General features: G+C 38.5%; 1 protein-coding gene across 2 annotated transcripts; it reads left to right on the top strand.

Moving 5' to 3' along the window:
• Positions 1-900: 900 nt before the first annotated feature.
• Positions 901-12,644, top strand: FOXJ1 (forkhead box J1). 2 transcript variants are annotated; one of them, XM_034408592.2, is made up of 3 exons: positions 901-1,236; positions 2,540-3,130; positions 11,542-12,644. In XM_034408592.2, exons 2-3 carry the CDS (start codon positions 2,609-2,611, stop codon positions 12,358-12,360), a joined length of 1,341 nt encoding a protein of 446 aa, XP_034264483.1. In that variant the 5' UTR covers positions 901-1,236; positions 2,540-2,608; the 3' UTR covers positions 12,361-12,644. The 2 variants fall into 2 exon arrangements, with proteins under 2 accessions (XP_034264483.1, XP_034264484.1); XM_034408593.3 differs by lacking the exon at positions 901-1,236 and adding an exon at positions 1,249-1,433.
• The last annotated feature ends 793 nt before the right edge of the window (positions 12,645-13,437 follow it).

Genomic DNA, 13,437 nt, shown 5'->3' with positions numbered 1-13,437 from the left:
ACACAAAGGTCAGGGAGGCAGTTTCAGGTCCAACTCAGCGCCTAGGAGAAAGGAGGCTGATGTAGTCCTCCCTCCCCAGGGCATGACTGCCTCTTTACTGCATGAGGTCTAGGCATGGGATCAATTTGGTCCCTGAAGTCTTTAGCCTCATGAAAAGCAGAATGTTAAAGCAGCTGTGGCAAGAGTTCAAGAGCAGGAATGTCCCTTTGCCCCTGAATGTCCTCTCCTCTTCCTGCAGTGCCTCTTCTGGAAAAGGCAACTTCAAGGCAGAAGCACTGTCTAATAGATCGTGATGATGATGATGGTGATGATGATGGTGATGATGATGATTTATATAAATAAACAAGCAAACGAAAGGCAGAAGCCACAACAGTCCGTTCCTGAGGAGGCTTGGGCAAAGCAACTTCAGGTTGCCAAGTTTTGAAAGGAAGGAGCAGACGTTTTAAATGGTTCCCTTTCTTTTCAAGGCATGGATCTTTCTGGTTGCTGGGCTGTTTGTTCTTGGCAGACGGGCCCCTTCGCCACCGCCACCCAAAGAATAATGGGCATCTGGGAGCCGTTTCAAGTGGACTTTAATTTGTCTTAATGAAACTCACAGCGGTAAAGCTCCAAGCGCCCCCTCGGCGTAGTTACCACATACCAATCCCTCGCCCTCGGTAAGCGAACGAGCGCGCCTCCCGCCTTGCCGAGCGCGCCCAAAACAGGGAGAGACGTTCACGTGTTAGCGTAGCATGTGTGACACCGGGAAAACTCCGGTCTCCGGGTTTTCGTGGGTTAGCCCTCTCCCGCACCCGCAACTAAAAATTAACTAGTAGTAAAAAAAAAAAAAAAAAAAAAACGGGAAAGGGAAGATTGATGGAGGATAAAAAAAAAAAAAGAGTTGGTGCAAACTCATAGAACCGAGCCGAAAAACGGGAGGGGGGGGGCTGTCAATGATTGCGCTCTCCATGGAAACCCGAGGACCAATGAGAAGGGCAGAAGCTGTTTATAGAGGCGGAGCGTCTCCATGGCATCCAGAGAAGCCTTTTGGAGCAGCTACTTATTGACAGTCATTCTGTTGCTTACAAATCACAGTACCTTTGGGATAAAAGGGCTCTGGCAGCCTTCATAATTTATCCGGCGGGAGAACAGTAGAAACCCCCCCTCTCCCCCTCCCCTTTTTCTTCGTCACCCCACCGAAGAGCCCCCGTTTAGCTGTAAACCTTGGGCAGCGGTGGGGTTTCTTCATAGGAGCAGGTAAGGTGACGGGATTATTTATTTATTAGGCTGGCTAAGAAGAGGGACGTTTAGGTTTCTTACCTCCCGTTTATATTGGGGAGGGGGGGGGAAAGCCTTATTTCTCCTTCCCATCAAATTGTGATCGTGGGTTCCCTGAATCAATTACCCTATAGCAAAACCTTCATTTCAAGGGAGTGGAGGAGACATTATCTAAGGTAACGATCTCGGTCGTGTATTTGGGATCGGGGTTTCTATGCGTTTAACACAAAGGTGTTTGGCATGGTTTTCATTTCTTAGTTCTGGATACCCTACACCTAAATACAAGTATTTATTGCTGTTATGTGTGGTCGATTTTCCCACTTTATGGTCTGATTGTAACCTATATCAGCACCCCCTTAAAATTGCCCCAGAAAATTTATAAGAATCTCTAAGCCAACTAAGATGATCTAGTTTGTTTAAATTGTCTAGCTTCGTATCGTCAGTGGAAATAATTTTCAAACTGTTGATCGCATAATGTGTTCTGTATTGAGGTACTTTCAACAACAACAAAACAACCTTCCCCATTTGTACTGAATGGGTATGGCCAGGATAGAATTGGCAGTTCTAACCATTGTTAAAAGAATTTATACAACCAGTACTTATTAATTTGGATGATGGAAGATATGTCCATTCAATTATTAGTATTATTGTAGTGCAGCCCTGGTCATATCTACTTAGAAATAGATATCACTGCATTTAATAGGGCTTATTCCCAGGTAAGCGTATATAGAATTGCTGTCTTAAATATATGTGTTCATATCTCCATTTGTTTTTACAAAGACAATTTTTACAGAAAAAAAAGAAAGAAAAACAAATGTTGCTCTTTATCACTCATGCTGATTCATTAAAAGATAGAAAGAAGGCGCCAATTTTGGAATACCTTTAATTTCTGAACTTAAAGAAATCATTACAACTCTTGAGAGAAATATCAGGGATTATTTCAGTGGTATGTTTCTTTCTGTGTTGTAATGGTGTTTCAATAGGAACAAAGCTATTCAGGCTTTTGGCGGTTCTGAAAAAAACCTCACCACAAATGGGATTGGGTGATTTCCACCCAATTTATCACCTGGCCTATATAAAGCTAGCTACTATAGTTGAGAAGGATGATTTGATTTGATTTGATTTGATTTGAGAGGTGTGACTCAATTCTCTAGGGTTACATCCAGGATATATTTGGCTCCTGTGCTTTTTGATGTTTGGCTGGGAAGCAACTTGCTCAAGTGTTCATCTGTGTGCTGCCTGGTGGTTAGGGACCTTGAACGTCTTCATGTTATTGTTTCAGGATTGTTCCCTTACCCATCCTCCCCATTCTTTTCCAATCCCCCCCTTCCTGCTCTCCCACAATTCCTGAATGTTGGACCTGCCTATTTTGGCTTCCACTGGCATGACTGACGGCTGGCTAAATATGCAGTCAGAGGAAGAAAAAAGTCAGGACAACAGCATGATGGATTCGGGCAACCTGGACGACAGCTTGACCAGTCTACAGTGGCTTCAGGAATTCTCCATCATCAATGCAAACATGGGCAAGTCATCCTCTTCCCTATGCAGCACAGATCCTCATGGTTATCACAAAATACCTGGCTCGGCTGCACCATGTTCTCCCCTTGCTGGTGATCCAGCTTGCATGGGAATGCCCCATACCCCTGGCAAGCCAATTTCCTCTTCCACATCCAGGACTGCACATCTACAAGGCCAGCCACTAGAAAACATAGATTACAAGACCAACCCTCATGTGAAACCTCCTTACTCTTATGCTACCCTCATCTGTATGGCAATGGAAGCAAGCAAGAAAACAAAAATCACCCTCTCAGACATCTATAAATGGATTACTGATAATTTCTGCTATTTCCGGCATGCTGACCCCACATGGCAGGTAGGTGACTAGGAATATTTCTGTTTTGGCAACTGTCTTTTGAGTAAGACACTCTCTTTATGTATGGGAAGGTATAGTGCCTGCATACTTTAATAGTTTTGAATTAATGACTAGCTTTCCATTCAAAATGCATCCAACAGTAGTAATGGCTTATTATAATTGTTCTGACAATTTGTCTATGAGATTCAGTGTAATTCCTTTGCATTCTAGATAAACCAGGTTAACATTTTATGGTTCTTAAGAGTAACTTCTAAAATTACATGTTCAGGGATTTCAGAAACAATTATGGTAGATCTACAAACAGTCTTTAGCACTTTTAAGTTATAGAGTTAGTCTTTTATTTTTTGGATCAAATTTCCTCAAAAAGTAACATACTTCTTTTTTTCCAGTTTTGACATTTTATATGAGAACCATGTTGCTAAGTTTTCTGGCTGTAGGACATTCTTCTGAGAGAAGAATAGATTTGTTGACAACCCACCATGACATTAGAAAGCAACCAACGGCACTTAGTGTTCGTGCTGAACCTTTTTCTGCTTCCTTCTCCCTTGAGTACAATTACTGTTGCTCGGTGTGCTTCCTATTGAAGTGTTTTGCTTGGAGTAAGCACTTAGTAGCACAAGAGATTGTTGTAAATGAGAAAACAGAACAATGTAAACAGGCATGTTCTTCCTTTAAAGGTAGTAGTTATCTATTATCTTCCCACTGAAGGATAAACACTGTGGATTATTCAGAGGCTAATGGTTGTAGTTATAGAAAACAGACACACAATCAGAATGCCAGTATAAAAAATATGTTCAGATACAGCCTTCCCCAAGTTGTCCACATACGTTGAACTGCAATTCCCATAATCCATAACCTACCTGGGAAGGCTGTTGAAGACAATATACCAGAATATGGGGAAAGTGTGTAAGAGAAAATGAGGGATGAATAAAAAAAATAAAAGTGGAAAGATGAAATGTAGCGGACGAGACAAAAGTTAAGCAGTTTAAGTGTGGTTTATTCTAAAAAAGTACAAAAGGATAAGGAATCAGATAGTAATTCTCATAGTGGTCAGATCTATTTATTGTATAGACCAGTATATCTTAGACTCCATCCACCTATTGAGCCATCATTGGGGTACAAAAAATGTGGCCCGGCACCTATGGCAAACCAAGATTTTAAGTCGTGCAAAGACTAATAGCATTATTTTCAAACCTTAAACACTTCTCTTCTGATTCCTTTTCTGTTGGAATGCATCCAAAGTACATTGTGCAAAGACTGGAGTAGGCCTTAAGCCAATGGAACAGTTCTTGGGGACCTTGAGGGTTTCTTCTCCAACTGTCTTTGATTAGTAGACAATGTACAATTTAATGGAGTCATGCTACATATTGCACCATAAACTATTATTTATAACCGTGTTGACTGGGTTCACACAATACACTGAACCACAAACATACACATTATGACTTAGAACAATATGTCAACCTAATCACAGATTCTGTGCATCTAAAAATTGCGTGAAAGCTATTACCTCTCTGTCATACACTGGATGCCTCCAATCCATTCAGTCACAAATATAGATCCAAAAGATAAGAGAACTATCTACAGGGAAAAGAGGCCAGTTGATTTTTTTTTTTCCAGGGGTATTTATATTTTTTAGGAAGAGTTATTGAACCATAATGTTAACTAAAATGCTTTTAGAATGTTTAGGCTTTTGAATGCTGATCTTACACTGGCCCAAAGAGAAGGCTGTTAGCTTTGCCATTAACATACTGCTTTATCTTGAAATATCTCGATTCTCCATAAGAACCTGGAAACGGCAACTTGCTATGAAAAGCAGTCCATATTCAGCTTTTAGTGCTCAATTTCTATACTCCAGATTTTGGTTTGTCATAAACAGGAAAAACCAGGTTAATGCCACTGTAGTCAAGAAAACTTTAAAGCAATCATCCTTTGCCGGTTATGGAGTGGGATGGAACAGGGGAAAGGAAAGAACACATTAACTGGTAACCTGACCTAAGGAAGGTTCTTTTTCATCCCTCCCCCCCTCCTTTCTTTAATCCATTGGAGAGGGAAGATCAAAAGCTCTGGCTATATCAGTTATATACAAGGCAAAGAGCTGGATGCCATCTGGTGTTCCACAGGACTGAAGATGAAGAAAGATGTGAAAGAATTAGCAATAAGCACGTGAGAAAAGATACTAGGAGAAAAGAAGGGAACAGAAGCGATGGGCTATTTTATTCGACACAAGAGCAGCCCAAAATGGTTTGCTTCCTGAAGCAGAAAACAAGATGGCACCCTCCCTCATTCCATGTAGAAGCCAACTGAACTTACAGTTGAATCTTATGTCAGTACTGGTCATAGCCACTTCCATCAGAGTCAGTAGTTAGGAGTGCCCAGAAGGAACAGATATGAATCTGCCATATATTTTTTGAATCTCCAATTACTACCATAGCTGGTACACCCAGTCTTATACTTAGCTCTATGTGATTTATTAAAATATACTTGAGCCAAAGTTTGAAGTGAATAGGAAAACCAGAAAAGACCAAGTAAGGGGTAATCACCAGGTCTTTTCTAATGCACTTATTCAATTTTGGCTGCTATATAAGGAGAAATGGTACATCTCATGATGTTTATTTGTAATTTTGATGCTTGTAGAAGTGTAGCTTATTTCAAGCATCACACTAAATTCACTGTTTGTTGAGTAAGTCATTATGGATTTACACAGTACTTTAAGACATAATTTATAAATCTGAGCCGCTAAGTTCATACAATGCATAGCAAAGCCAAACAAATGATAATTTAGTTTAGTGTATATGATTTCTGCCTGTGATTTGCCCACATTTTCCAGTAGAAGATGGATACTTAAAAGCCAACATAATACAAGCAGAAATCTTTTAACATCATCCCCAATTAATCTCAACCAAAAGAAAATGTGTTTCATTCAGGCATTCTTGTATCTGATTTCCCTTGTATTTGTAAAATTATAGATTAGGGTGCAATGTTGAATCTCAGAGATAAAATTCCATTGAAGCATAGCAGAGAATCTCAGAGAAAAACTCTTAACATTTTCTCATTTTGTAACTGATTAGTAGTAAGTCAGTTGCTGGACATTATAATGAAGATACCAAAGGTGAGTGATACAATTTCATTTCTGTCCAAAGATACCAGCACGCCACTTGAAATTCTCTCCAACCCCCTCACAGATGTCCAAATTCAACCCAATTTATGAACTGCTAACAACTGACTATGGTCAGTCTTTATTCCATGGTTGCCACTATGCTGCCAAAAATGGCCTCGTTGTAATATATTGAATAATTCCCACCCTGATCACAAAACAACTATTTCATATATGCACTTGTTTTCCTTCATGTTATGAATTCCTACTATGGAAGAAGGGTGTAGAGATTCCTCATATAAGACATTTATGTCAGTAAATTGTTCTTATTCAGTGATATTTCTGGGATATGTGTTCCTGTAAATTTGTTTTTGAAGATATATCTATGATAATTTCTTTGTTTTATCTATCTACTTATACAGGAATGTCATGTCTTGGGCTGATTGACATTACTTCCGACCTATTGAGAAGATGCATTTCTTTGAGAAAGTTTTAAAAAGAACTTTCTGCTCATTCATCCCTCTATATCCTGATATGGCCATAAGCATCTTCCTACTACTGTCATTCATTCATATATGCAAACATATGTATTTATGTAATTCTAGATAGATTGTTGTCCCAACAAAATATACCATTATCAAATGAAGTATGATCTCTTAAGTAGAGGGCTTCTTACATCAAGAAGTCACCCTCCAGATGATGTTGGCTCCCCTCCATATTGGACTCCCTTTGGTCCCAAAGTCCCCATTACTTGTCCTAAATTAAACCTAAATTAAATTAAATCTGAACAGATTCCATATACCTTTAAGTGATAAAAATGTTAATCTGATGAAATGTTTGGAGTCACATAATTTGGTTTTTCAGTAATTTGTTGGAAAACCACCATAAATACTGTGGATAATGCATTTTTAGGGTTGAAGGAAGTCTGCCATATTCTTGAAACAGCCTTTTTATAATATTACTGTTTTCAAGATTGAAAGCAACATTTGCATGTATCATATAATAAGTATTATTAATCATTGTTTTAGCTTTGTTATATGTTGCCCATAGTCCCTTTTAGCATGTTAGTTGGCTGTGTAAATTAGATAGATGATAGATAGATAGATAGATAGATAGATAGATAGATAGATAGATAGATAGATAGACAGATGATAGATAGACAGAGAGAGATATAGATAGATAGATAGATAGACAGAGAGATAGATAGGTAGGTAGGTAGGTAGATAGATAGATAGATAGATAGATAGATAGATAGATAGATAGATAGATAGATAGATAGATGATAGATCTATTTAAAATTTAAAAATAAATATATGTAGAGAACTGGAAATCAACCTATAAAGTACCCACGAACTTGGCAGAATGGAATCATAATAATACAAACATCACCTAAAGCACCCATAATTCTTACGTATGTGACTAAATGAGGGACTCAGATTTTTGTTAATGGCTGACACAAGTTTTCAGAATAAAAATTTATATTCTGTTTACAGAACAACTACAACTAGAATATGGGTAAAGAGCACAAAGCTAAAAATTAATGAATATGAAGTACAGTAGCAGGTTTTTGAGCGTATTGCCAGATGTTTAAATCTCCTAGCTCCCCATGAGATTCTTAGAGAACAGAGAGATGCTATGTTGTTTTTTTTTAGAATAAACTAAGTGAGCGCTAACATTTGCAGAGAGAGAAGGGAAAGAAAAGCTTGATCTTATGGGTATGTGCAACCTGTTAGATTAGACACTTGTTTCTCTCTTTTTCCTTTCTTTCTGATAACATTCAGTATCTCTTTTCAAAGATGCAGGTGGTTTGGCTGATAGTTGCAGGGAAAATTATAAAAATGCTAATTAGCTGGGCACAAGCAGCTGTCGACGGCCCAGCAGATTTGAAATGACTCTAAGGCAGGGGAAGGGAGTATTCACTGACCCTTATAAGATTTCATTATACAATAAATTCTAACTCATCCAAGATCAGTTTGTTTGCAAGAATTTCTCTCTCTCTCTCTCTCTCTCTTTCTCTTTTTTTCCCTCCACTGGTGTCCACATTCTCACCCGTCTCACTAACTCCCGTTCCTGTAAATACAGACTCCAAGTCAAAATGTCAGGCCTCCCATCAGCAGGGTAGGGGGTGGGGGGGAGATGGAAGGAGATTCCTGTGGGAGTCAGTTGTATGTTTTGGAAAAGAGCCAAGATACCCAGGGAATTCAGCCTGGAGGAATAGGTTTTTATTTAGCCCTCCAGGCATTCAAGTCCTGCTTTTGCTCTTTGGCAATAAGGATTATGGATGAATAAGCATAAAGATATCTAGGCAACATTAAAAAAAAAAATCCACACACAATCCTTCACCATATCCAATCTCTTAACACCCTCCTGGCTTTGTGTACTGAAAGACCAAGTTATTTATTGGATAACTGAATTTCTTTGGGGATTGGGCTCCACCACTCTAGACACATTCTTTCTTTTGTAAAATTAGAACTGTCTCTTTTGAGGATCGGTCTCTTTACTGATGTTCTTGATCATTATGATTTTGCATTTTGATCGTGAACGCGAGCACCATTTTGTGAAAAGCTCAACGAAATGATTAGATGATCTTTGGATGCCCGAGATGTAGCACAGAGGGGTGCAGATATAATTCAATAGGCAAGCAAGTGGGTAAATAAAGTAAGTGTTCTTTATGTGGGCCTCTCTGTATCTGTCCTGGATTAAATTAAATCCAACAGTACATAGTTCTTATATGTAGGGCCACAGCACATTAAAATAGCCCAGGTGTATTTTGGGGTGGGGGCGGAATCTGATAATGCTGGCTTTCTGGCTATCATGGAATTGTAATGGATATTTAGCTAGTCTTTCTACTCTCTAGTGTTGTGAGAGCAAGGAAATTGCCTTTTTCCAAAGCTGAAGGTATGGAACAGGAGTGGGTTCTACTTACCTTTACTACCGGTTCGCAATGGGATCGTGCAGATCGCTTCTAATGACATCAGGGTCAGTGGGGGGAGCCTCCCGCCAGTTTTACTACCGGTTCTATAGAATGAACTGGTATGGAATGAAGGTTATGTTTTCCATTCCATTGTAAATTGCTGTAGTTATGCATACCTAAAATCAATGAAACAGGAACTGTGAATTCACCAGTGACTCCTGAAAACAGACAGCCCTTACTCACACTCGGCACTAATCTAAGATTTGTTTTGATTAAAGTTACATTTTTTCCCTGGCAATTTACGGCATCTTCTTCTAGGGTCCCCAACATTATTGTGCCGAAGTAACAACTGCAAGGACAGGCATTATATCACTTCAACTACACTTGGGTGATGCTATGAAGATGCTTTATAGCACTAGTAAGGAAATCACCTTTACGTGATTTTTTTTAAATGACTCCACCTTAGGTGATAAAACAAACTGCGGTTTATTTTTTAGAGCAAAGCTGGTCTTGAAATTGACTGAATGAATGACTGGTTTAATTATAGCAAGTAATATCTGCACCCCAGATTAGTTATTTTCATTTTTTACCCATGTTTCTCATCAAAATAGAGAAGTATGTGGCAGTACATATTAGCCACCAGAGAAACCACTCCACAGAATAAAGGAAGCCCACTTGTTTTTCCCCCAAATTTCTCATTCTTTCTAGCAGCCACATTCTCACACATATTGAGAGGTTAAACGGAGAACCACACACAAAACCTCCAGAGACACAAAAGCAAAGTACCCACTATACAAAAAAGAGAAAACACCTCTCACACACAGACTGGCAGACGAGTTCTTTACTGCTGCTGGGAAGTAGAGAAGCATCTGTATTCTGGCAGAAGAGAAGAAAAGGGAACAAAGCAAGAATTGGCCAGGCGAACCAGAATTATTTTACTTCTCTGCCAAATTTGGCACTGTCTTATTCAACAAATCATGGTTTACTTTTATTTTTGCATGCAATTTTAGGGTCCATTAGAAGAAAAAAAGCTCATTGATGCTTTATTTTCCTTAAGTTACAAGACATAAACATAATATTAATTAAAAAAAATAAAATATTGGCTGTGGTTCCTATTTCTGTGCACTAAATCATTTCTTATTTTTTAGTAAGGAATGAAATATAGGGAGATTTTTTTAAAAAAAAACCCCTCTTTTCAGTAGAGTGCAGAAACATACAACAACCATATAATTATATGTAGAAAATATGAATGTAGGAGTGAATTATTTAGCTGAAATTTATATATTTGCCAGTATGAAGGATAAGAGAACTAGTGTCAGTCTAATATTAGAAATATGAGGTTGAGAAGAGTGAGATCCTTCTTATGTTTTATACTTCGAGTCATTAATTTGAATTTCAAAACTTGTTTAGTTGCTTAATCTTTTTAAACAATGTATAATTTAGGAAGAGTGGTTTTCAAAATTCTGGAGAATTAGAGACATTGGTGAACTGCAGGTTGAAGGTTCCTGAAGCAGTTAAAACAGATATAAACTTATAACTCAGGTGGAAAATGTCTTTTTCCCATAGTTCATTATTAACTTGCATTTTAGGACAATCAGCCTGGAAAATCCATCCTATGTGTACAGTAGAAAGTAGATAAAGGCTGGATACTAATATTCTGTTTAACTTTTCTTTTGTTTAACCTTAAAAACAGTTGCTAGTGATATACAAAATTATTTTTCATTTAATAAAACTTCTAGAAATTTAAATTACAAAAAACAAAGTCCATCTGAAAAAACTTCCTAAGCAGAAAAGCAACTCAATAGGGGAATCAATTCCTCAGAGAGATAATGGACTCCCCTTCAGTCTAGTATTGAATCAGATCAGGGGTCTCCAACCTTGGCAACTTTAAAACTTGTGGACTTCAACTCCCAGAATTCCTCAGCCAGCTTTGCTTCTGGGAGTTGAAGTCCACAAGTCTTAAAGTTGCCAAGGTTGGAGACCCCTGAATCAGAGGATAAAAAGCCCTCTATCTGCCTGAGATGTTTCAATTTCAGCTCCTGCAATATGCAGGAGATTGTACTCAATGGTTAAATGGCCTTTATCCTAGTTCATTTGCAGGATATCCACTAAAAACACGATATGAATTTAATCCATTCATTAAAAGATATGTTGTTTAATCTTAAAGATAATGTTCTTCAGATCCTTATAGTTTGGTATGAGTAATGTACTTGTTAACTGATGAACAAGATCTGTTTTAGCTTGTAGACCATTTCAGTGTTCCATCTTTCTTTTGGAACAGAACATAGTAATCCTAAAGGGTCTCTATTTAACTGCATTCATGTCAGTGAGGAGACTTGCCCTACAAATTAGCACTCTTTCCAGAGCAACTCACATTAAGCTTTGCCTTTTAAATTTCAGAATTCCATTAGGCACAACCTGTCCTTGAATAAATGCTTCATCAAGGTACCACGAGAGAAAGATGAACCGGGAAAAGGTGGCTTCTGGAAGATTGATCCTCAGTATGCAGACAGACTGATGAATGGAGCTTTCAAAAAACGCAGGATGCCCCCTGTGCAGATACATCCAGCCTTCACCGGAAGAATCCAACAGGATGCAAGTTCCAGTTCTTCAGCTCACCAATCGGCAACCTCTTGGAAAAACAGCAGCATTCTGAAGATCAATGTAGAGTCCCAGCAGCTGCTCAAAGAATTTGAAGAAGTGACCAGTGACCAGAACTGGAACCCAGCAGATGGAAAAATGAGCCATAAACGCAAGCAGCCGCTGCCAAAACGAATGTATAAGGCAGCCCGCTTCTCCAGTTCCCCTATGCTTACTCAGGAAGAACAGACAGAGCTTGGCTCTCTCAAAGGTGATTTTGACTGGGAGGCTATCTTTGATACCACCTTAAATGGTGATTTCTCTACCTTTGAGGATCTGGAAATTACTCCTCCAATCAGCCCAATAACCAGGGATGTAGACTTGACAGTGCATGGAAGACATATCGATTGCCCACAGGAGTGGTGCCCAGCTGGGCAAGATTATGTGCTCACAGAATCTAACCAGAGTAGCTTGGACTTTGATGAAACATTTATTGCCACTTCTTTCCTTCAGCATCCCTGGGATGAAGGGAGAAATGATTACCTCTCAAATTCTGTCAACATGGATCCACTATTTGAACTCAATGACCCTTCTTTGCAAACAGAAATGAATGACTGGAGCAATGCTGGGTGTCTTTAATGAAAGACAGTTCCCTGAATGGAAGGTTCAAGATTAACCAACTCTAAGAACAAGATGGTCCCAGAGCTGCAGGACTTGACAAAAGGAAGAATCCATGAACAAATGAGACAGCTTTAGTATTGGGACCTGCTGTCTCACTGAAAAGTTACGGTGGGGGAAAAAGAAGATCTGGATAATTGGGGCTGGATGTACCTAAAAGTAACACATTTGATATGAGGAACACTATACCCCAACAGATAACAAAAAATAATAATACAGTGTCTATTTGTGTTCTTTTAAAGAAATACAGGTTTTTTTTCTATTTGGGGCTAGAGGGAAATGAAAAGGGGATAATTTCTTTGTGGGAGAAGGGAGGACATTTGAAGAGGTTGGAAGAGCAGGCCTTTTCTGATGATTAGGGTATATTAGATCATTGACCGTTTCCTCTTCCTTCTTTCTTTCCTTTCTTCGGTAAGTGTGCTTGTATTTGTTTTTCCCAGGGAAGATCTCTAGCTAAAACATGGGACAATCTAGCAGGCAAGTACAATTTCCATCTCTGTTCAAGGAGTTGCAACCACCTGTCTACCACGCTAGATCAATTTAGATTTTAAAACTTATATGCTTTGAAATAAATCAATAAGTCAAGTTGTTTCAAGCTTTTAAAACAGAAGCTATTATCTATCTATAGACCTATAATGGAAGTTATATTTTTAGCTACAGAGGGTAAAATCAGTAGAGTATTGGGTTGGGTAGGGAGGGAGGACTATTTGTAATAATGGAAATTCAGATTGAAGTGTATCAAATGCTTGTTATCAGAGGGAAATATAATACATAAGTGGGAACATCTGCCACAAGATTTTTTAAAAATCTATACATGGGACTTGATTTACTCTAGATGTTCCTTTTTACTTATTTTTGTATCTAAAATACTTCTTGACTGACTCTGTACGCTGTAATACCTAGACATAAAAGTCAAAGTAGGTAAACCCTCTGATGTTAAAGTTTATTTTAAAAACATTTCACTTTTTTATAAGTAGAAGCTTATGAAGGGATTTGTGGCATGCTTCAACAACTCAGTCATCAGCTCAGTTGGCTGAT

Source organism: Pantherophis guttatus, chromosome 2 (genome assembly GCF_059756535.1).
Source record: "Pantherophis guttatus breed Tessera chromosome 2, ASM5975653v1, whole genome shotgun sequence".
Taxonomy (NCBI): domain Eukaryota; kingdom Metazoa; phylum Chordata; class Lepidosauria; order Squamata; family Colubridae; genus Pantherophis; species Pantherophis guttatus.
The sequence above is the reverse complement of the archived record's forward strand: the minus strand, read 5'-3'. Positions and strand labels throughout refer to the sequence as shown.